Below are 26,053 nucleotides of genomic sequence, written 5' to 3'. Positions count from 1 at the left end.
GTATTGTCCCAGGCACTGGATATTATCAATAAATATGAAACAAAAATAGTTCCAGCCCTTAATGAGCTTACAACTAGTAGAGAAGAGATAATTACGTGATTTTTTAAAAAATTCACCATAGTGCAATAAAGAATAATTATGACATAAGTATGAAATAGGGTATAAAGGAACAAGTAGTCAATTCTCAGGGAGTTTATTCATTTACCAAATATTATATGATTATTGATATTAACATTTTACTTATTATTTGTTCATATTAATCACTATAATTATTTACATTAAATTATTACTGAGAACTTACTATGACACTGTTAACAATGTCTTTGTCTTTAAAGGCAAAGATGATACCAAAGTAAACAAAATAAACAAAAATCCCTGTCTGCATGGAGCTTACAATCGGTAGGAGGAGACAGAAAATATGGAGAAGTAAAATATATAGTATGTCAGTCTTTAATGAATGGTATGAAGAAGTACAAAGGAGGGTGAGAATATAGAGAGTACAAAGAGAATGGGAGTATAAATTTGCTTGGTTCTGACATACATTGCTTGAGAGGTGTTTTTTTGTTTGGTTTTGGGGTTTTTTTTGCTTTAAAAAAAAATCTTCCTCTCAGTATAATGATAATTTTCCTTTCTCACAGGGTTTCCCAGATAAAGTTCTGCCTAGGACTCATGGCCACTATAGTTTGGACATGAACTGTTTCTCAAAGTAGGTGATGAAATTGTGCTAATCAAATTACATCAATCTTTAAAAAAATCCGACTGCCAGTTAATGTAACAGCACTCACGGATGCCCCTGGGAAGCAGGGCAAAGCTGGGCGAACAGAAAATGGAGAAAAAGGCATAGAGGCAGAAGGCAGAAAGGAGAAGGGGAAAAAAATAACATTTTAGAGCAAAGAGGTGAGGATAGCGTTGACAATTGCTGGAGCCTCTGAAGCTTTGGCATCCTGAAGTTGACTACTCCTGAGACGGCCCCTGACTGCCCCCTTGTGGCTACTAGCACACCCTTCAGCGCCGACACACTCTAATAAAATAAAATTTCATTGAAAATGACAAGGCAACCTATACCGATTATGCTGCACTTCCCTGCCCCTTCCCTCTTAGTTTAGCGAAATGCTGATATTCTTACAAGACAAATCCTCTACAAGGCCCTGTCACACCATCAACTAATATTGTAGCCAAGATAGACCTGAAGGGGGCACTCTCAGGCCCTGCCATGCATCATCAATTGCTCCACACAGGAAGAGACAGTTGCCTACATAACCAAGAGGACGGCACCTCTACTTATAATACAGCAGGAAGAAAAAAAGCTTCTCTCCGGCCCACATATCCCTGCCAATCGGAAACTAAGCAGTCCAGCCAAGGAGAAAACCCCATACTTTGGACTCCCAGCTTCCTCAGTGGACTCTTTGGTTATCACACTCCCTCCCACCTTCCACCCCTTTTCTCTATAAAAGCAAGTTCTCTTCCTCGTTCTCTGGATTTGCTTACGGCCAGTCAAGGTTCATATGTCCTGAATTGCATTCCTCTGGCTATTCCTGAATAAATTCACTTTTGCTGATAAAATAACCGTCTAGTACTAAACTTGGCACTAATAATTTGGCCATGGGCAATCCTCTATAATCTATAAACAAAAATACTAGATTATCCCAAATCCTCTCTTTGTTCTGGAGATTGAGGCTAAGGCCCATTTCTCCCTGCAGAACTGGTAGGAATTTCCTCAGAAAGCTTTGCATCTGACTTTAAAACGTGCACACGTTTCCACATATTTGATTGCCAACTATGCGTCAGGCCCTGAGGTACAATGGGAAGCAAGAACAGACGCCGGCATTGCCTTCGTGAAACCCGGGGATTAGGGGAAGAAATTATCAAACAGGCGCAAAAATAAATGTGAGGAAACCTACCGAGATAAACGCCATGAAGAAAATGAGAGGTTTCTCGAAGGAAGCGACGTCCCAACAGGCAAAAGAGGCGGGAAACGCATTCCACTAGAGGGATGCGTTAACTACGGCCCCGTATTTCATTTGATGAGTCTCCCTAGTGAGGATGGCAAGAAAAACTAATCAATCATTTTAAAAATTAACAGGCAGCCACCTGGGACGGCCTGAGAGCCCCGCGTAACACGGGAAGTTTAGGCGCCGGCGCCGCTCACCTAGTCTTGAAGTTCTCGCGAGGTCTGCACGCGAAAATCAGAAGGTCGCCAGGTGCGCACGCGCAGTCGTGGGACAGACGGCAGTTAGGGCCCTCGGCGGATCTGTCTGTGTTGGGGGTCCAGGGATGCCGTGGCTCTTCTGCTTGTGTGTCGGGCTCCTGCTAGTTCGGGTCTCCCGTGAGCTGAACAACATTAGTCGAGCCAGGAGATTGTGCGGCAGGCATCTGCTGCAAGAAATAGTAAAACTCTGTGGCACTGTTAACTGGAGCCACAGTGAGGAGGAAAAGCCTTTCACACAGCTGCTTTCCCAGGCCTCGGAGAAGGTCGAAACCTTTATCCCTGACCGGTTAGAAAGCTCGCAAACCACTTTCCCGGTCTGGAGGAGAGCGACAAACCCAGGTAAAAATCTAAACCAGAGGCATGTTTTTTCATCTTTGTACATTTCTTATTCCCGAATTTGCCCTGCCAGGCATGGAACTTCTGCAGGAAATGGAATTTGTGCCTAATACATATACAAAAGCCATGAAGTCTTTGTTTTTGTTTGTTGTAACTTGGAGGAAAGAAGCGTACACATGTAAGTCTACACATTTGTATAAGAATAATGCTGTTTCCCTCGCTTTCCCTTTCTGCAGTGCCCTTGTCACCTGGCAAACTATTTTGCCCTTCAAAGCCTGATTTAGGTATCATTTTCCCTGTGAACTCATCACTGACCATTTCATAGCTACTCACTCCATTCTCCATTCTACCGCAATATCTAACACATAATTCTATTTAACTATTTATATTTAACTGTAATATTTAACTGTAATGAGGACCTGCTACATAATTGGCCCGGCCTAGTGCAAATAAAAATGCAGGGCCCCTTGTTCAAAAAGCAGGAAAAACTGTTAAAGGTACTAAAATATAAAGCTTTTTACCTTTCTTGTGCGTATCTCCTCTGCTCAAACACATGGTCCTCTGTCCCATCAGACTTCACATACAAGTCAAAAGATAAAATTATTGAGAATTTCAAGACTGGGACAACAGAGCATTAAACAAAATGCAGGGTCTTTCTAAGCACTAGGCTTGTGCTACTGGCAAGTCTCAATCTCTTAATGCCAGCCCTGTATGCCATACCATGTTATAGGGATTGCTCATGTATGTTTTTATCTGAAATGTCTAGCAGAGGGCTGAGCACAGGGTATGTGCTTAATATGTATTGAATTTATACTTAATGCTTTTAAGCAGTCTTTAGGAAGAATATTTTTGTTTCAGATCCATTCTTCTGTTTTTACATTTTGTGACTAACACATTTTAGTCCCAATATGTTTGCCATTTTAAAAGAAAATGCACTTTATTTGTAGACTGTGGTCTATAGAGTGTAGTGTCATTGAAGTTATTGCCTTTTATAGTAATCCAGTTGATTCTATTTGGACAAATTTTGCAAAAGTCAAGATTTCTGAAATTAAGGAAAGGAGTTAGACTATCGTGCCAAAAGAGAGACCCTAATGTAGATGACTGAAACAAGCTAAAACATTGCCTAGCACATTATAAACACTTATTCTTTTTTTTTGTTTTGAGGTATAGTTGGTTTACAATATTAGTCTCAGGTGTATAACATGGTGATTCAAAATTTCTATAGATTATATTCCATTTAAAGTTATAAAGTATTGGCTATATTCTGATAAGCACTTATTCTTCTTTAATGAATGAATGAATAAATCTTATAAGATTATTGTTGCTAAGAGAATAAAATTGTTTTTATTGATGTGTATTTGATTTACAATGTTGTGTTAGTTTCGGGTGTACAGCAAATTGACTCAGTTGTATTTATATATAATATTAGTTTAGTTATTAGATTAGTTATATATGTATATTTGTATATATTCTTTTTCAGATTTTTTCCATTATAGGTTATTACAAGATATTGAATATAGTTCCCTGTGCTACACAGAAAGTCCTTTTTTAATTTATTGTATATATAGTAGTGTGTATCTGTTAGTCCCATACTTCTAATTTGTCCCTCCCCCCTTTCCCCTTTAGTAACCATAAGTTTGTTTCCTATGTCTATTTCTGTTTTGTAAATAAGTTCATTTGTATCATTTTTTTAGATTCCACATATAAGTGATAATCATGATATTTGTCTTTCTCTGTCTGACTTACTTCATTTAATATGATAATCTCTAGGTTGCACCATGTTGCTACAAATGGCATTATTTCATTCTTTTTTATGGATGAGTAATATTCCATTGTGTGTGTTCCTTTGGTTTTTAAGTAAAAATAAAAGACACATTTTTCATTTTCACCCATAACTGTTGAACAATGTATTCACCATTTTGTTCCACTACCCTCTGCCATTTTGCAGGCAACTTCATAATTCCATCTTCCCAAAACTTTATATCTTTTTGAGCAAAGAACTGTTCCAGGTGCCTTTTACAATCTTCCAGGGAATTGAAATTTTTTCCATTAAGAGAATTTTGTAAAGATCAAAATAAGTGGAAATCTGAAGGTGCAGTGTCTGGTTAATACGGCAGATGAATCAGAACGTCCCAGCCAAGCTGTAACAGTTTTTGCCTGGCCATCAAAGGAACATGTGGTCTTGTGTTATCCTGATGGAAGATTATGTGTATTCTGTTGACTAATTCCAGACGCTTTTCACTGAGTGCTGCTTTCAGTTGGTCTAACTGGGAGCAGTGCTTGTTGGAATTAATCGTTTGGTTTTCAGGAAGGAGCTCATAGTAGAGGATTCCCTTCCAGTCCCACCATATACACAACATCCCCTTCTTTGGCTGAAGACCGGCCTTTGGTGTGGTTGGTGGTGGTTCATTTCGCTTGCCCCATGATCTCTTCCATTCCACTTTATTGTACAGTGTCCACTTTTCATCGCCTGTCACAATTTGTTTTAAAAACGGAATGTTTTCATTACATTTCAGTAGAGAATCACATGTGGAAATATGGTCAAGAAGGTTTTTTGCTTAACTTATGTGGAACCCAAACATCAAAGTGATTAATATAACCAAGCAAATGATTTTCATTGCTTGATTTGGATATTTTGAGTATGTTGGCTGTCTCCTGCATGGTATAACGTTGATTGTTCTCAATTAATGTCTCGATTTGATCGCTATCAACTTCAACTGGTCTGCCCGACTATGGAGCATCGTCCAGTGAGCAATCTCCAGCACAAAACTTTGCAAATCACTTTTGACACATTCGATCAGTCACAGCACCTTCTCCATACACTGCACAAATTTTTTGCATTTCAGTTGCATTTTTACCTTTCTTGGAATATTAACGAAGCATAAAATACCGAAAATGTTGCTATTTTTCTTCCATCTTCAGTATTAAAATGGCTACACAAAAATTCACCAATTTTGATAAGGTTTTTTTCTTTTTAGATTTTTTTTGGTGGGGACCATTTTTAAAGTCTTTATTGAATTTGTTACAATATTGCTTCTGTTTTACATTTTCGTTTTTTGGCCGAGAGGCATGTGGGATCTTAACTCCCTGACCAGGGATTGAACCCAAACCCCTGCATTGGAAGGTGAAGTCTTAACCACCGGACCGCCAGGGAAGTCCCTAATAAGTGTTTTTTTTTTTTTTAATATGCTGATATGACAGCTGTCACAATACAAACTAACAAAATTGTTTCGAATGAAGTTAAAGACACCTAAACGCTACCAGAGCCATCTTACGGAAAACAAAAACAAAAACAAATGAACATTTTGGCCAACCCAATAATTTTTAAAGGAACCTCCATACTGTTCTTCATAGTGGCTGTACCAGTTTACATTCCCACCAACAGTGTAGGAGGGTTCCCTTTTCTCCACACCCTCTCCAGCATTTATTATTTGTAGACTTTTTGATGATGGCCATTCTGACCAGTGTGAAGTAATACCTCATTGTAGTTTTGATTTGCATTTCTCTAATAACTAGCGATGTTGAGCACCTTCATGTGCCCATTGACCATCTGTAGTCTTCTTTGGAGAAGTGTCTATTTAGTTCTTCTGCCCAGTTTTGACTGGGTTGTTTGTTTTGTTTTGTTTTGTTTTATATTGAGCTATATGAGCTGTTTGTATATTTTGGAAATTAAGCCCTTGTTGGGCCACATCATTTGCAAATATTTTCTCCCATTCTGTAGGTTGTCTTTTCATTCCGTTTATGGTTTCCTTTGCTGTGCAAAAGCTTATAAGTTTGATTAGGTCCCCTTTGCTCATTTTTGCTTTTATTTCTATTGCCTTGGGAGACTGACCTAAGAAAACATTGGTATGATTTATGTCAGAGAATGTTTTGCGTATGTTCTCTACTAGGAATTATATGGTGTCATGTCTTATATTTAAGACTTTAAGCCATTTTGAGTTTATTTTTGTGTATGGTGTGAGGGAGTGTTCTACCCTCATTGATTTACGTGGGGCTGTCCAGCTTTCCCAGCACCACTTGCTGAAGAGACTGTCTTTTCTCCATTGTATATTCTTGTCTCCTTTGTTGAAGACTAATTGACCATAGGTGTGTGGGTTTATTTCTGGGCTCTCTATTCTGTTCAGTTGATCCTTATGTCTGTTTTTGTGCCAATATCACACTGTTTTGATGACTGTAGCTTTGTAGTATTGTCTAAAGTCTGAGAGGGTTGTGTCTCCAGCTTTGTTCTTTTTCCTTAGGATTGCTTTGGCAATTCTGGGTCTTTTGTGGGTCCATATTAATTTTAGGATTATTTGTTCTAGTTCTGTGAAAAATGTTGTGGGTCATTTGACAGGGATCGCATTAAATCTGTAGATTTCTTCCAATCCAAGAGCATGGGATATCTTTCCGTTTCTTTGAATCATCTTCAGTTTCATTTATCAATGTTTTATAGTTCTCAGGGTATAAGTCTTTCACTCCTTGGTCAGGTTTATTCCTAGGTTTTTTTTTGTTTTTTGTTTTTTTTTGATGTGATTTTAAAAGGGATTTTTTTTTTTTTTTACTATCTGTTTCTCATATCTCATTGTTAGTAGAAAGAAATGCAACAGATTTCTGTATGTTAATCTTGTATCCTACTACCTTGCTAAATTTGTTTAGCAGTTCTAGTAGTTTTTGTGTGGAGTCTTTAGGGTTTTCTATATAGAGTATCATGCCATCTGCATATAAGGGGAATGAAAACTTTTAAAGACAGAAACAACAGAAAGCATCAGACTGAATCTTAATCATTTTCCACCATCAAAACCGCCTACATATAAACTCACTTTATCCTGCTCTTATAAAGAAGGAATTGTTTCTCACCAGTCTCTAAATTGTACCTTAGTTCAGTTGATATTCACACTTTAATGTGTATATGAATCACCTGGGGAATACTGTTAATATACAGATTCTGATTCAGTAGGTCTGGGGTGGGGCCTGAGAGTCTACAGTTTTATAAGCTCCCAGGTGATGCTTATTCTGTTAGTTGGACACTGCTCTTTGAGTAACAAGGGAATAGTTCACTTCTCTATTTCTTCATTACTCTTTTCTCCCAGAAATGCAAGGTGGACCTACCCTTTCTACTTCATGTTCAGTGGGCATTTCTCTCACATCAAATACTGTGCTCTCATTACCTATAACCTAGTCAAAATTTTACCTTCAGTCATCCAAGCTTGAGTTTATTATTGAAAAAGAGTTTAGAATCCTTTTTCTCGACAAAGCCTACTCTGGAGGAAACACTTTTCTCATTAATAAAAAGTCAACTTTAAAACTCAGAGCTGATTAATCACTCCTTTGTCTCAGGTATTATTCACAATCCCCTGAAGGAGGACATGTCACTAATTCAATGAGGAGGGATCTGCAATGAAACAGGATTCGTAGGAAATGAAAATACATCTGATAATATTTCAGAGTTCTCATACCCATTAAACATGTTACTATGGGAGCTATATAAAGGGCCGTTTGCTGAAGTGGAAATATCATGTGGCAATAAAACCATGGTTGTGTATGCTAACACATATATATGGAATTTAAGAAAAAAATGTCATGAAGAACCTAGGGGTAAAGCAGTAATAAAGACGCAGACCTCTTAGAGAACGGACTTGAGGTTATGGGGAGGGGGAAGGGTGAGCTGTGACAGGGCGAGAGAGAGTCATGGGCATATACACACTAACAAACGCAGTAAGGTAGATAGCTAGTGGGAAGCAGCCGCATGGCACAGGGATATTGGCTCGGTGCTTTGTGACAGCCTGGAGGGGTGGGATGGGGAGGGTGGGAGGGAGGGAGACGCAACAGGGAAGACATATGGGAACATATGTTTATGTATGACTGATTCACTTTGTTATAAAGCAGAAACTAACACACCATTGTAAAGCAATTATACCCCAATAAAGATGTTAAAAAAAAATAAATAAAAATAAAAAAAATAAAAATAAATAAATTAAAAAAAAAAAAAAACCATGGTTGTTTTAAAATATATGGAAGAACAAAAAATGGATTTAGGTTATCAATATGAATGTGTATTAAAATTTAAAGAATTCTTAATCTATAAGGAAAGACGACATGTAGTCCTATTAATTTCTAGTGACTAATTTAGAAGTTGTAGAGAGGTATGTGTTTCCAATATAGAATTCCAACGTAGAATATATAAGTATGCAATTTCTTTTACATGTGAATGTTGCTGTAAAGTTGATTGATTTTTATTTAGCTTATATCAGCAGAATATATTTCTATATTAGATCAAGTCAGTTATCAACAATTTTAATCTTCTGATGATCTATTTGAGTCTGACACAGGAAAAGATAGTTTGATACACTCATATTCAAAAATGCTTTTTTTCAGGACTACTCATGCATAACTTGAATTTGAGATGTGTACTTCTTGTTAGTGGATCCTGAATGTATGGGCCATGTCTCATGCTTACCTCATAGTGTGGCACCATGAAGCTAACGTCATATTTCTAAATTCTGGCTGAGTATGGTGCTGCCTAACTCTTAGTACCAGGTGAAATCATCAAAGTTTCATCACCAGTTTTTCATAATCCATAACCACTATTCCAGTTAGATAGGCTGTATTCCCCCATTCTTGGTCTTCATTCACTTGTTCTTGTTTTTTTGTTTATTTTCTTGTTTCTTTAGATATCATTATCACAACTGGCTATGCAGAACCTCTCTATTTATATATTAATTCAACAAAATTTGTGTGCCTGTTGTATATTAGTTAGTATTCATGCTGCTTGGGATATAAGAGTGAACAGTTTCACTCAGGAGGCAGTGAAGGTTCTTGCCTTCATGAAGCTTACAGAATAGTGAAGATAGACAATAAACATAAATAAATTATATGGTATGTTAGAAGATAATTAGTCTCCACATATCTCCTTTCTTCATGCCCATTCTCCTCCTCCCATAGGCATCCATTCCAATGTTTTATTATGTATTTTTGTTTTTATACGTTTTATTGCAAATTGTGCATTATTTCCTGTGCATGTATTTTAAAAATATATCTAAATGGTATTTGAGATCTATATCTTATTATTGCTATGTGAACTTTTAGTCATTGCTTCAAACTGCTGCATAATATTCATACGCATTCCTCACATTTTACTTATTCTTTCTCCTAGTGATGAACATCTAACCTATATAGCCTTCAACTCCCTGCCACTATAAATAACACTGCAGTGAGCATCATTGTATATGCCCCCTTATGGATCTGTGTGGACATTTCTCTGGGATATATACCTAGGGGTAGAATTGATGTATCATAAAATATATTATGCTTAATTTACTTGAGGTGCATTCAGATTGCTTTGCAGAATGGCTACACCAATTTATAGTTGCACCACTAGTACATGAGGATTCCTGTGTTCTTGTATCCCTGTCAAGAATTAACATTATACAATTTTTAACTTTTGCCAGTGCCACAGGCGTGAAATAGTGTCTCATTTTTGTCTTAATTTGCTCTGAATTTGAGCACCTCTTCATATACATATTAGCCTCTTGGGTTCCTTTTTTCTGAAAATTTCCTGTTTATACATTTTGCTCACTTTTTGTTGGAATTGTCATCTTCCAGTTGATTTGTAAGAGTTATTCAAAATCTAGATACAATAGTAATCAGCTGTAGGTTTTAGATATTACAAATATGTTCTCCTATTCTGTCATCTGTCTACTGGTGTTTGACAGAAAGTCTTAATTTTTATACAATTAGACGATAGGTGTTTTGCCTTATTGTTCATACTTTCAAAAGTATGAACAAAACTTTCAAAAGTTTTAGAGGTTCCTTTTCTGTTCTTCTGTTAATTTTATAGTTTTACTGTTCTCATTAGGTCCTTAATTCTGGGGCCCATTTTTGGTTCTGTTCTGCTAGGGATACTATCTTAGTTTTCTCAGTGTCTTACTTTTCTCTACATGAAGAAATAATTTTCTGAATACCATCTACTGAACAATCGGTTTTTTCCCATTGATTGTAGAGCCACTTTTATTGTTTATTAAGTTTGTCTGAGATTCTTATTTAATTGGTCTTTTTGTTTGACTTTGTATTATTACTACACTGTTTTAGTACTATGACTCTGTAGGGTGTCATTTATCTTGGAGAGCAAGTCTCCAATTATTTTTTTCCCTTAAGGTTGACTGAACTAATCCTCTGCCTTTATCCTTATATATACATTTAAGAGTAAGCTTATTGAATTTATTTTATAAAAACCCATCTGGAATTTAAATGGGATGCATGGAATTACAGAGAATAATTTGAAGAGAATTGACATCTTTTTAACAAAAAGTCATCTCAGCCAAAAACATGGAATATCTTTGTATTCTGTCATTAGAATTTTAAAGTTTTCTCTATAGAGACTTTCTGTATTGTTGGTTAAGTTAATGCTTAATACTTTAATTTTGTTGCTATTGTAAATACTTGTTAATTATATTTCTAGTTAGTGATCATTGGTTAGAGAAATGCAGTTGAGTTTTACAGGTTGATTTTACTCCAGTAATTATGTGGAACTATCTTAATAGTTTTTTGTCACTTACTTTCTAAACTTTATACCACTCTTCTTTTTTTATTCTTATAGCATTTGCGAGGAGTCATTACAGGTTTTTGAGCAGAGGAGTGACATAATTGACATTTTAAAGGGATCACTTTGACCACTGTGTTGAGGATAGACTGTAGGGAAGCAAGAGTAGAAACAGAGAGACCTGTTAGGAAGGTATTAGAGAGGATAGCATCTGGATAAGGATGGTAGCAGTGAGTGGAAGCAGTGATAACTGTTATAATCTAGATATATTTGGGCAGATATGATGTGAGATATGAGAAAAGAAAAATCAGGAATTACTCCAATATGTTAAAAAAATATGTGATTTCAGAGTTTTTGCTTTGAACACCTGGAAGGATAGGGTTACTATCAACTGAAATAGGAAAGGCCTCAAGTGGAACAGGTTTGGAAAACAGTATTAGTAGTTCATCTTTGGACATTTTGAGTTTGAAAAGTTCAGGTGGAGTTTTAAACATGTTGAGTTTGAGACATCAGAGTGGAGATGTTGAGTAGCAAGTAGGATATATGAATCTGGAGTTTGGAAGAAAAAATTTGCTTGAAGAAAGAAATTAAGGAGCCACAGGTATATAGATAATTTTTTAAGCCATAAGACTGGATGAGATCATGAAGAGAGTAAGTATAGATTGAAAAGAGTACCAAGGACTGAGCTCTGGGAGACATCAACATTAAAAAAAACTGAAGAGGAAGTACTTGTAAAGGAGGTAGAAAGGGGCAAATAGTTAGGTGGGAAGGAGAGAGAATGTGGTATCTTGGAAACCAAGTGAAGAAAGCATATCAAGAAGGAGTGGTTTTTATTAGTTAAATAAGATGAGAGTTGGCTGTTGAATTTAGCAATATAGAGGTTGTTTGTGAGCTTGATAAGAGAAGTTTTGGTGGAGTGATGGAGTAAAAGCCTGTATAGAATGCGTTTCAGACCGAGTAAGAGAAGAGAAGTGAATTAATAAATACAGAAGGAGTTTTGCTACAGAGGAGAGAAAAGAAATTGGATGGTAAGCAGGGCCAAGAGAAGTGTTTCTTGTTTTTTTTTGTTTTTTTAAGTGGGAGAAATAGCACATTTGCTGATAGGAGTGGTTCGCTAGAAGTGAAAAAATAATGATGAAAGAAAGATAAAGAGAAGCACTGCTGGAGTGATATCCCAGAGTGGGCAGGAGGAAATAGATCTAGTCCATAAGTGGAGGAATTGGTTTTAGAGTGGATAATTCATCTATGGAAATACTTAGGAAGGCAGAATTATGGGTACAGATGTTAAGAGATGAGTAAAAAGACAGTGAAGGGAGCAAATACAAGTTCTCTTCTGATTCCTTCAATTTTCTTATAAAGTAGAAAGCAAAACCAGCTGAGAGTGAGCATGGGAGTCTATTAATATAGTAAATTGCATTGATAGATTTTGTGATCTTGCATTTCTGGGATAAACACTTTCTTAATATATTTGTAAAATACGTTCATGGATTCAGTTAACTAATACCTTATTTGGGACTTTCAAACAAACATTTGTAAGTGAAATGGGCTTATGGTTTAAAAAAATGTTTTTAATTGAAGTATAGTTGGTGTACAATATTATATGTTACAGGTGTACAATTTTTATACTCCATTTATAGTTATTATAAAATATTGGCTATTATAAAATATTGGCTATATTACTGGTATTGTACAATATATCCTTGTAGCTTATTTTATACATAATTGTTTTACCTCATAATCCCCCACCCCTGTCTTACCTCTCCTCCCTTCCCTCTCCTCCCTGGTAACCACTCATTTCTTCTCTGTATCTGTGAGACTGCTTCTTTTTTGTTATATTCACTATTTGTTGTATTTTTTAGATTCCACATATAGTGATATCATACAGTATTTGTCTTTCTCTGTCTGACGTACTTCACTTAGCATAATACCCTCCAAGTCTATCCATGTTGCTGCAGAAGGCAAAATCTCATTCTTTTTTATGGCTGAGTAATATTCCATTATATATACATACATACATATATATATATCTCTCACAACTTTTTCTATCCATTCATATGTTGATGGACACTTAGGTTGCTTCCATATCTTGGCAATTGTAAATATGCTGCTATGAACATTGGGGTGCCTGTATCTTTTCGAATTAGTGTATTGTTTCTTTTGGATATATACGTAGAAGTGAAATTGCTGGGTCATATGGTAGTTCTAGTTTTAGTTTTTTGAGAAACCTCCAGACTGTTTTCTAGAGTGGCTGCACCAGTTTACATTCTCACCAACAGTACGAGGGTTCCCTTTTCCCCTCATCCTTGCCAACATTGGTTGTGTTAGTTTTGATGATAGCCATTCTGGTAGGTATGAGGTGATATTTCACTGTGGTTTTGATTTGACTCATTTCCTTGATGATTAGCGATGTTGAGCATCTTTTCATGTGCCTGTTGGCCATCTGCATTTCCTCTCTGGAAAAATGTCTGTTCAGTTCTTCTGTACATTTTTTGATTGGGTTGTTTTGTTTTTTTGATGTTGATTTGTATGAACCACTGTTGTATCTGTATTGTAGTCCTTTTTTTCCTAGTGTATTTTGTTCACATTCATCTTTTTTTCTTGATTAGTCTGGCTAAAGTTATATTTTATTAATCCTTTAAAAGAGCCAACTTTTGGTTTTCTAAATCTTTATATTGTTTTGTTTCTATAATTCATTGATTTCTTTCCTTATTACTTATTTGGGTTATCTCTGTTGCTCTTTTTCAAATTCATTGATTTGAATACTCATTTTTAACCTTTCTTGTTTCCTGATGAGTACAGCTTGTTTCCCTTTTAAGTTCCCTCTCCAATTTGACATGTACTTTTCATTAACTAGTCCCTAGTTGCCTTCATTCATGAACAAGTTTCCTTCTTATTGTCTGCCTTTTTTTCCCCTTTAAGTGGCAGAACATGGCACATCTCATCCAGGAAGGTCTTTCTTCAACCTGCGTAGACAACCTAATTCACTTTTCCCTTCAGTGTACTCTGTTCATTGTGACACACTTTAATTGATCACATATTTATCTGTCTTAGATGACATTATTTCCTACTTTAGAATAGATTAATATCTGTCCTAAAGTTTTACTATTCCACATTTTGTCTTAGGCATTTATTAAATACAAAGTTATTACAGAGTATTCTAATAGGACTGTCACTGCAAGAGACAGAGTTTCTCCTAAATACCCTCAAGAAAAAAGCGGAGGATAGTTATTATAAAAACAAGGTCTGTAAATGGATCTGGAAAGGCCCTGGAAAGCCTAAGGAATCAAGTCAGTGCTAAAAATCACCTTCTCTCTTTCTCTCTCTGAATCTTTTCTCCTCTAATATCTATGTTCCTTTATAACTTTAGCTTGTCATGATAAGCTTCATAGTATCCTCTCAGTTTTGGTTCTAACTCATCTTGTTCTCATTACTTCTTAGTTCTAATTTTAAAGAGAGGAAATCTGATTGAGCCAACTTATTTTTCACATGGCATGGATTGCTGGCCACTGTAGTAGATTGGTTTGTTTGGGGTCAGGTGCCAACCTCCTGACTATTCATCTGTGGATATAAGGTGGAATCACCCTATGACTGCCTAAGGGTGACTCTACAGCAATGGCTAGAGGCAAATATATCTCCCAAAAGGGACTGTAGATGGGCAAGGGCAATGATGGAAATCCAACAAGCCGCCAATTAATTACCTTCTGGTGTTATTTTAATTTATTATCAGTAATATTGAGTAAGAGCAGTATAATAGAAATAATCAGTTCATTGAGCGTATCACTACTTTTCCATTTCTTTATATTTCAACAAAAACCAAAATGGCTTCTACTAACCACTTAGTTAAAAATGTGCGTAAAAGACAAATAATTAGAAATTGGCAAAGGATTTGAATAGACATTTCTACAAGGAGGATATATAGTAAGCACATGAAAAATGCTCAACATCATTAGTTGCAAGGTCATTGCAAATTAAAACCACAATGGGATACCACTTCACATCCATTAGGATGGCTCTCATCAAAATATGAAAAATATCAAATGTTGGTGAAGATGTGTAGCAGTTGGAAGCCTAGTGGTGGGACTGTAAAATGGTACAACCACTGTGGAAAATAGTTTGGCGGTTCCTAAAAAAGTTAAACAAATTTACCATATGATCCAGCAGTTCTACTCCTAGGTATATATCCAAGAAAACTGAAAATGTGTTCACACAAAAACTTGTATGTGGGTGTTCAGAGCAGTGCTATTCATAATAGTCAAAAAGTAGAAACAACCCAAATGTTCATCAACTGATAAACAGATAAACAAAATGTGATATATCCATACAGTGGAAAATTATTCAGCCATAAAAAGAATAAAGTATTGCTAGAGATGCTACAACATGGTTGAACCTTGAAAATATGCTCAGTGAAAGAAACCAGACACAGGTGGCCACATATGGTATGATTTAGGCAGATCCATAGAATAGACAGTAGATTAGTAGGTGCCAGGGGCTGGAGGAAGAGGGAAATGGGAGTGACTGCTAATGGGTGGGGGTTTCTTTTGTGGGTGATAGAAATGTTCTGGAATTAGGTAGTGGTGATGTTTGCACAACCTTGTGAATATATTAATTGTATACTTTAAAATGCTCAATTTTATGGCATATGAGTTATATCTCAATATTTTTTGCATAAAAATGTGCAAATGTTTCTAGGCCTTTTTTATAGGAAAACAATACCTACAACTATTTTAGTTAAAAATATACATTGCTTTCAAATAACCATTTTACTAGTTAAAATGTGATTACTTGTGTTTTCAAAATTAGCTGACTCTAGTATTACAGCATTATGATTAAATTTTCAGCTAAACGAAGATTTTAATAAAGTAGGATTTTTTCTTGTCTCTCAACAGTCTCTACTTTTGCCTCTCAGGAAGAAGCATTAAACAATTTGAAGATGCAGTCACTGTCTGAGCATCAGTACAAAAAGGCCAACTTGCCTTTTAAGACAAGACAAGAGATATTTTCCTCATCACAAGATATCAGTCCATATATTCATGAGATAGTAGAATTTCAGAAGAAAAATACAAACAAAATTAAAACCTTAAGCAATTTGTTTTGGGGGAATCATCCCCAAAGAAAGTACAGAGGATACTCAGAAAAATGTTGTCTGAAGGGATGTACAAAAAGAACTTATTATTGCATGCCTTCCATATATTGATTATAAAAACTTAAAGAAGCATCAGCAGTTGTGACTGAGATGTACTAACCATCATAGGAATTATACTAACTTAATAAATAGCTTAATATATTTTACTTTTATTTTTTTGGTGATTGTCCTTGTAAGTTCTCTACTGTGAACAACATCTGAATGTACTTGCAAGCACTTGACAATATTTTATGGTGGTAATAGGAATCTTAGTATTTTCTTTGGTGCCCTATTTTTCATATATTTTTATATTTGAAGAAGATGTTACCGGACATGGCATGATCATTGTAGACATCTAAGAATTAACCTGTTTATTTTTGTCAGTATGATTGAAACTCTCTTAAGCTACATTTAAATGGATTATGGAATGTTCTGCATTCCATGTGTATGATATACAGACTGGTGCCCATGACTATTACGCTCACTCCAGTATGCTAATACATCTGTCCTACCAATTTAAAACTAACTAATCAACTACTACTCCTAGTAGGAGCTCTTATACTGCAATAGTAGGTACATTTAAAATTCTTTGTGTTTTATAATAGTAACTGGTCAGTCAGAAGTTTTTTCAGTTTCTATTGAGGACTTAGAGTTCAGTGACTTTCTTTAGGTTGTAATCTCTCTCCAGGATCCTCTGTCTTTGCTTTGAAGGTACTGATATAATGTGAAATTTTATTCTGCCTTGGTCAGAATAGAGGGCTGACCAGGTTAGCAGTGTCAGCATCACCTGGGAACTTGTTAGAAATATAGTTCTAATGTCCTCCCCCAGACCTACTGAATCAGAAACTCTGGGTATAGGGCTCAGTGGTCTGCGTTTTTATAGGCCTTCTGGGTCATTCTGAAGTAGGTTAAAGGTTGAGAACCACTGGTAATAGAGTCACTATATGAATATTGTAGAAATTCTGCTATTTATGTGCTTTCGTATCTCAACTCAATATAGATGTTATAACACTTAAGTTTTTGGTGTGTTTTTCCACTTTATGTCCACATGTGAAAATTTTTTAATGCTACATATTAATGCTACATATAAAGTTTATACATAGAATCAAAAGTGGAATTCCTACTTTTCTGCCATTAATTAGGGGGTAAGTATCATTTGAAATCTTTTTCTAGTTTCTTTCCCAAATATGTACTGTAATGTTCTTTTTAGTTAAATTTTTAAATTCCTATTTGGCTCTGTTATTTCTTAGGACAAAGGTTCTTTTCCACATATCTATATAATATACACTTACAATGCATTAATATGTTTGAATTTTTTTGCGTATATTGAATCCTTGCATTCCTGGGATAAACCCCACTTGATCATGGTGTATGATCCTTTTAATGTGCTGTTGGATTCTGTTTGCCAGATTTTGTTGAGGATTTTTGCATCTATGTTCATCAGTGATATTGGCCTGTAGTTTTCTTCCTTTGTGACATCTTTGTCTGGTCTTGGTATCCGGGTGATGGTGGCCTCATCGAATGAGTTTGGGAGGGTTCCTGCCTCTGCTATATTTTGGAAGAGTTTGAGAAGGATAGGTGTTAGCTCTTCTCTAAATGTTTGATAGAATTCGCCTGTGAAGCCATCTGGTCCTGGGCTTTTGTTTGTTGGAAGATTTTAAATCACAGTCTCAATTTCAGTGCTTGTGATTGCTCTGTTTATATTTTCTATTTCTTCCCGGTTCAGTCTTGGAAGGTTGTGCTTTTCTAGGAATTTGTCCATTTCTTCCAGGTTGTCCATTTTATTGGCATATAGTTGCTTGTAGTAGTCTCTTATGATCCCTTGTGTTTCTGTGATGTCTACTCTAACTTCTCCTTTTTCATTTCTAGTTTTATTGTTTTGAGCCCTCTCCCTCTTTTAGTTTATGAGTCTGGCTAAAGGTTTATCAATTTTGTTTATCTTTTCAAAGAATCAGCTTTTAGTTTCATTGATCTTTTCTATTGTTTTCTTAGTCTCTATTTCATTCATTGCTGCTCTGATCCTTATGATTTCTTTCATTATACGAAACTTGGGTTTTTTTGTTCTTCTTTCTGTAGTTGCTTTAGGTATAAGTTTAGGTCATTTATTTCAGATTTTTCTTGTTTCCTAAGGTGAGACTGTATTGCTATAAACTTCATCTTAGAACTGCTTTTGCTGCATCCCATAGGTTTTGGATCATCGTGCTTTTGTTTTAATTTGTCTCTAGGTACTTTTCAATTTCCTCTTTCTTTAGTGATTCATTGACTGTTTAGTAGCATATTTTTTAGCCTTCATGTGTTTGTGTTTTCTTACAATTTTTTTCTTGTAGTTGACTTCTAATCTCATGGTGTTGTGGCCAGAAAAGATGCTTGGTGTGATTCAACTTTCTTAAATTTATCAAGGCTCACTTTGTTGGCCAGCATGTGATCAATCCTGCAGACTGTTCCATGTACACTTGAGATGTGTATTCTGCTGCTTTTGGATGGGATGCTCTATAAATATCAGTTAAGTCCATCTGGTCTAATGTGTCATCTAAGGCCTGTTTTTCCTTATTGATTTGTCTGTATGATCTGTCCATTGATATAAGTGGAGTGTTAAAGTCCCCCACTATTATTGTGTTACTATTGATTTCTCCCTTTATGGCTGTTAGTATTTACCTCGTATGTTGAGATGTTCCTATGTTGGGTGCATATATATTTACAATTGTTATATCTTCTTTTTGGATTGATCTGTTGATCATTATGTAGTGTCCTTCTTTGTCTCTTGTAACAGTCTTATTTCTTTAACAGTCTTATAGTCTTTATTTTAAAGTCTATTTTGTCTGATATGAGTATTGCTACTCCAGCTTTCTTTTGATTTCCATTTGCATGGAATACATTTTTCCATCCCTTCACTTTCAGTCTGTATGTGTCCCTGGATCTGAAGTGGGTCTTCAGATCCAGATCTTGTAGACAGCAGACATATGGGTGTTGTTTTTGTATCCATTCAGCCAGTGTCTTTTGGTTGGAGCGTTTAATCCATTTACATTTAAGGTAATTATCAATATGTATGTTCTTATTGCCATTTTGTTGTTTTGGATTTGTTTTTGTAGGCTTTTTTTCCCCTTCCTCTTTTGTTCTCTTGTGATTTTTTTTTTCCCCTTGTGATTTGATGACTATCTTTAGTGTGGGTTTGGATTCCATTTTCTTTTTTGTGTATATCTTGTAGATTTTCAGTTTTCAGTTAACCTGAGGTTTTGATATAGCAGTCTATACATAAGCAAGATTAAGTTGCTGGTCTTTTAATTTCAAATGCATTTCCAATATCTTGCATTTGTGCTCTCCTCTTCTCACGATTGCTCATTTTGTTATATTTGTGTGCAGATGATTTCCTACCTTTACTGTATGTTTGCCTTTACTGGTGAGGTTTCCCATTCGTAAGTTTCTTGTTTCTAGTTGTGGCCTTTTCTTTTCCCCCTAGAGAAGTTCCTTTAGCATTTGTTGCAAAGCTGGTCTGGTGGTGATAAATTCTCTTAGCTTTTGTCTGTAAACCTTTTGATTTCCTTAGAATCTGAATGAAACCCTTGCTGGGTAGAGTATGCTTGGTTATAGGTTCTTCCCTTTCATCACTTTAAATATATTGTGCCACTCCCTTCTGGCCTGCAGAGTTTCTGCTGAGAAATCAGCTGATAACCTATGGGAGTTCCCTTGTCTGTTATTTGTTGCTTTTCCCTTGTTGCTTTTATTTATTGTCTATAATTTTTGTCAATTTGATTACTCTCGGTGTGTTCCTCCTTGCATTAATCCTGTATGGGACTCTCTGTGCTTCCTGAATTTGGGTGACTGTTTCCTTTCCCATGTTAGGGAAGTTTTCAGCTATTATCTCTTCAAATATTTTCTCAGGTCGTCTCTCTCTTTTCTCCTTCTGGGACCCCTATAATACGAATGTTGGTGCATTTAATGTTATCCCAGAGGTCTCTTAGACCATCCTCATTTCTTTTCATTCTTTTTACTGTATTCTGTTCCATGCAGTGATTTCCACCATTATGTCTTCCATCTCACTTATGCATTCTTCTGCCTCAGTTAGTCTGCTGATTCCTTCTAGTATATTTTTCATTTTATTGTTCATCTCTTTTTGTCCTTTATATTTTCTCTTTGTTAAAAACTTCTTGTAACTTCTTGCTCTGTGCATCCATTCTTTTTCGTGTTCTTGGATCATCTTTACGATCATTATTCTAAGTTCTTTTGAGTGTACTGCCTATCTCCATGTTACTTAGTTGTTGCTTTGGGGTTTTATCTTGTTCCTTCATCTGGAACATATTCCTCTGCTGTCTCATTGTCTAAATTTATATTTGTATTCTTATGTATATGGAAGGTTAGTTATGTTTCCCAACCTTGAATAAGTGTCCCTCTGTAGGGGATGTCCCATGTGTCCTAGCAGTTGACTCTACTCTTGTTGCCCAAGGGCCAGGGACCACCTGGTCCCAGGGTAGGTTCTGACCTGTGTTTGCAGACTCAGTTCCACAGGCTGCAGGATTTCAGTTTTCTTGCTTCTGCTGTCTGCCACCTGGCAGATGTCTGGTTTAGAAGCCTGTGCAGGCTTCCTTGTGGGACGGGCCGATGCCTGCCCACTGGTGGATAGAGCTGGGTCTTGGCCCTCTGCTGGGCTGGGCCGTGTCAGGGGCCATGTCTTGAGGTGGCCATGTCTGAGGTGGGCTCAGAAAGTTTTTAGGCAGACTGTCTGCTAATGGGTGGGGCTGTGCTCCTGCCCTGTTGGTTGGTTGGCCTGATGCATCCCAGCACTAGAGCCTACAGGCTGTTGAGTGATGCCAGGTCTTGGTGCTATAGACCCAAGCAAAATATCTGCCTCCAACAAGAGTTCCAGTAGATGAACTCTCCCCAAATATTTCCACCACCAGCTTTTATGACCCCAGAGAGAGCCACAGACACCCCCTGCCTCCCCAGGAGACCATCCAATACCAGCAAGTATGTCTGGCCCAGGCTCCTATGAAGTCACTGCTTTTGCCCTGGGTGCAGGTACCCTGGGTCCCGGTACCCTGGGTCGCAGAGACCTTCTGTGCGCTGTCCTGGCATCTGCTACACCTGCTCCTTCCTGTTTAGCTCAGTCATGTTGTACCTCCCAAACCTTTTTTTTTTTTAAAGTTTATTTACTTTCAACTTTCTCTTGTCATCTAGCAAAAGATATTATTATCCCTTACATTGCTCCTTCTACAAAGATTTACTTTTCTACATTTTATCAAATTGTTGTGCACTTAAATCTTTTTTGGAGGATAGGATGTGAGAGTACATGTAAAAATATATTCAAATAATTTTCACTGGGAACTGAAATGACTGATTCTGTCATCTTGCCACCTGGGAAATACAATCACGGATCACTGCAGAAAGCTTATCTAGTTTATTGCTGCTTTATATGCATGCTGCCAAAGCTGTGAAAGGCAGCATAGTGAAGTGGTTATGAACTCTGGCATTGGACTCAGACTGCCTAAATTCAAATTCCAACATCCCTTCTTTCTAAACGTGGGACTTGGAAATTTGTATCTTGCTAAATTTCAATGTCTACATGCTTAAAATGAGAAAAATAATAGTACCTACCTCAGAGTTGTGAGGATAAAATGAGGTAATCTATGTAGGAGGATACTACCCCGACCCTAAGTACAATCTACAGATTTAATGCAATCCCTATCAAAATCCCAATGATTTTTTTTGCAGAAATAGAAAAGCCCATCCTAAAATTCATATGCAATCTCAAGGGACACCAAATAGCCAAAACAATTTTTAAAAAGAACAACAAAATTGGAGGTCTCACACTTCCTGATTTCAAAACTTACTACAAAAGCTACAGTAATCAAAACAGTGTGGTACTGGCATAAAGACAAACATAAAGACTAATGGCATAAAACAGGAAGCTCAGAAATAATCACTAATGTATATAGTCAAACAGTTTTCAACAAGGGTACCCCCAAGATCATTCAATGGGAGAAAGACACTCTATTCAAGAAGCGGCGTTGGGAAAACTATAAATCTACATGCAAAAAAATGGACCCTTACCTTTCAACATACAGAAAAATTAACCCAAAATGGGTCAAAGACCTAAACGTCAAGAGTTAAAGACATAAAACACTTCTGAAGCTTTTTCCCAATGTTTTCTTCTAACAATGGATTTGGCAATGATTTCTTGAATATGACAGCAAAAGTAAAAGTAGATAAGTTGGAATTATCAAAATTAAAAACTTTTGTGCATAAGAGGATACAATCAACAGAATAAAATGGCAACCCACAGAATGGGAAAAATATTTGCAAATTGTATATATGATAAGGGGTTAATATCCAGAATATAGAAAGAACTTCTATAGCTTAACAAAAAAAGAACCCAATTTTAAAATGGGCAAATGACTTAAACATTTCTCCAAAGATTAAAAAAATGGCCAATAAAATTGCATATTAAAAGATGCTTGGGCTTCCCAAGCACAGAAGTTGAGGGTCCGCCTGCCGATGCAGGGGACACAGGTTCATGCCCCGGTCCGGGAAGATCCCACGTGCCGCAGAGCGGCTGGGCCCGTGAGCCATGGCCGCTGAGCCTGCGCATCTGGAGCCTGTGCTCCGCAACGGGAGAGGCCACAACAGTGAGAGGCCTGTGTACCGCAAAAAAAAAAAGAAAAAAAAAAAAGATGCTTAACACCATTAATCATTAGTGAAATGTAAATGAAAACCACAATGCTAAACAACGTCACATCCATTAAGATGGATACAATAAAAGAGAAGAAATAAAAGCTGCAGCATTTTTCAAAGATGAATGCCTTGACTGGGTAATTTCATAGCACAGATATGATCTTCATTTGGTATTGTTAGTTTCTTTACTATTTCTGTGGAAATTTTCCTTTGACTTTAATATACAGTAATATGCCATGGTTTTAGTATCTTTCTTATCACCTCTTATGATCAAGAAGAAAAACTGCTAATACACTGCATATCATTAAATTACCCTAAGTTTTTTGAGAAGATTATTGTATCTTATTTATTGTGAAATGTAAAAACAAGACAACAGAATGGTACTCAGGGGTGTATCTCCACTGAAGAAGACTTAATTTTTGTATCTGTTAAGGAAAGTCCTTAAATTCTAGAGATATTAAAATTGGATGACTTTAAAAAGATTACATATTAACTGATTTTTTTCTTTTTCAGTTTAGATACACTATTTAGAATATTTGCTTAAAGATCTAATACTCTCAGGGCTTCCCTAGTGGCACAGTGTTTAAGAATCCACCTGTCGGGCTTCCCTGGTGGCGCAGTGGTTGGGAGTCCACCTGCTGATGCAGGGGATACGGGTTCGTGCCCCGGTCTGGGAGGATCCCGCATGCCGCAGAGCGGCTGGGCCCGTGAGCTGTGGCCGCTGGGCCTGCGCGTCCAGGGCCTGTGCTCCGCGGCGGGAGAGGCTGCAGCAGTGAGAGGCCCACGTACAGCAAAAAAAAAAAAAAAAAAAAGAATCCACCTGTCAAAGCAGGGGACACAGGTTCGAGCCCTGGTCCAGGAAGATCCCACATGTCCTGGAGCAACTAAGCCTGTATGCCACAACTACTGAGCCTGTGCTCTAGAGCCCATGAGCCACAACTACTGAGCCTGCGTGCTACAACTACTGAAGCCCGCACACCTAGAGCCCGTGCTCCAAAACGCAATGAGAAGCCTGCGCACTGCAAAGAGTAGCCCCTACTCGCTGCAACTAGAGAAAGCCCGTGTGCAGCAATGAAAACCCAACACAGCCAAAAAATAAAATAAATAAAAAACAAAAAGATATAATACTCTCAGTGTCCTCACACTGACGTATCTTCCCTCTCTTACTGAAGTCACTTCTGAGGTAGTGCTGGTTTGGCCCATGTCCACATGAGTACACTTCAGAGCAGTGTTTCTCTACTTTTTTTGCATTATCCCCCATCCTTGGAAGGAGGTTTTTAGACATTTTCTCCTAATCTCTTTCACCATGAAATTTTCATATCATTGCATACCTGTTTATGTACTGTATGTATGTCTGTGCTTTATACATAAAAAGAACAAGGTTTTTCATCAGTACTCACCCCGAGAGTTGATATCACCTCTGCTGAAAAAGCATGCTCTAAAGAGAAGTAATACATGAAACTCCAACTCTCATATTAGGCCCAGGCCCAAGATATCCTTTCTATGGATCCTTTATATTTGAGATCATTTGGGGCCACACCAAACTAGATTCCCTGAAAACACCAGGATTAGGGCTCATATCCTCAAAGCTGCAGCAGAACTGAAAGTTTAAATCTCTTGGTTTTCTCTGAATATTTACTTAACAGGAAATTCTAAGGTGAAATACCTTCAGGATTAACCCTCCCATAAGATTACCCAGGATTCCTTTGTCTATATCCACAACTGCACTATCTACTCTTCTTTATTCTGAATATGTGAATGGGATTTAGGATTTTATCAAGAGGTGATGGCTTCATTACTACAACCATTAACATGAATTATCTGATGCAACTTGAAAGTCGTAGGGAGCTTGCATTTGTCAGCATTGGTAAGTGAGTGCATATATAGGAAGGTCTGAAGTGGTATACAATGTGGATATGGTCTTTTTTTTTTTTTTTTTAAGTTTAGAAAAGAAAAATGACTCTACTAAGAATCTGACCCTTAAGTGGCCAAGTTGGAGCAACTATAAGAAAATGACCTAGAGAATTACTAGACCCATAGTAGTTGGCATTTGACTGAGCTATCCATACTCTAACCTTCTACATTTATCATAGTAATCCTAAAATAAGAGAAATTCAAGATGTTAGAAAAAAATTCCCATTAAGTGTGAGTTTAATCTGAGATCTGACAGAAATTTAGAAATTCCCTTTTCCCATCACCACACTCATTGTTCCTTAGGTCTCAGATTTCCAAATCATTTTTAGGAAAAAGATTATCCTCTATTTCTCTAAAGTTTCTCTAAATTTTTGGAAATTTCTTCCTCTGTAATAGTAGCTTTGGAAGTAAACTGGGCCACCTTAAAGAATTATAATGGTATACTCGAGTTTTAGAATTCAACTTCAACATTTCTCAAAGTCCTTCAATAAAAAGGTAAGACTTTGTTTCAATTTTTTTTTCTTTGTCTCCAATACCTTTACTCTATTATCAAGAATTCCTATTCAGTAAGCTGCATGATAATGTTACAAAACTAGTAACAGGAAGGAAAAGAAGTGGTACCATGGGATTCACGCTATCCTCAAATTACTGATAGAAACAAGGATTTAAAACACTTTTTAAAAGAAAGAAAGAAGAAAAACAATATTCTGGCAGAATTTGTGGGAAACAGTGACTTGTTTTTAAAATGCTTTGTAAACAGTAGACAATAAGTGCTATCATTTGACACAAACTACTTCAAATTTGTCATTTAGATCTGCGCTACCTGCAGCTTGCACTCAAGGGCTTAGGCTACCTTGGTTATGCAGATTAAAAGTATTTTAATCAGTACTGTTGGAGAATTCAGTTATTTGCTCTTAAGAATCAAGGTGAAATCTTTGATTCTACAAACAACTTTCTTTTCATTCCTCTCCAACCAAAATTAATTCAACATCCTAAATGTTACTAAGGACATAAAATAAATTTTGTTCTTATATACTTAAAATTTGGGATAGTTATAAAGGTTCATTACAGCAACCTTCAACAAAACTATTATTGCAGAAGAAGAAAGTATCATATGTGTATTTCAAGTTGTTGAAGTTGAAAGAAATTTCAAGTAGATATTTTCATAATTGAGTGTAGGTTTATCTTTCTCATTTTATTTCCATTTTCTTTAGTATCTATGACTTTCTTAATCTCTAACGTTTTTAGTTTCAGTAAATAAATTGCAACTCACAAGCTTATACTCCAT

The 26,053-nt window shown here is 36.5% G+C and overlaps 1 protein-coding gene across 1 annotated transcript; it reads left to right on the top strand.

The window, feature by feature from the left end:
- Positions 1-2,274: 2,274 nt before the first annotated feature.
- On the top strand, positions 2,275-16,396 carry INSL6 (insulin like 6; the record flags this gene model as incomplete). The annotated part of the gene is given in 5 exon segments (XM_082656892.1): positions 2,275-2,548; positions 15,950-16,223; positions 16,225-16,277; positions 16,280-16,302; positions 16,304-16,396. Coding segments are annotated over 5 exon segments (717 nt in total).
- Positions 16,397-26,053: the final 9,657 nt, after the last annotated feature.

The sequence above is a fragment of the Grampus griseus genome (assembly GCF_964374135.1).
Source record: "Grampus griseus genome assembly, chromosome: 6".
In the NCBI taxonomy this organism is placed as follows: domain Eukaryota; kingdom Metazoa; phylum Chordata; class Mammalia; order Artiodactyla; family Delphinidae; genus Grampus; species Grampus griseus.
This window is presented reverse-complemented; position numbering and strand designations above follow the sequence as displayed.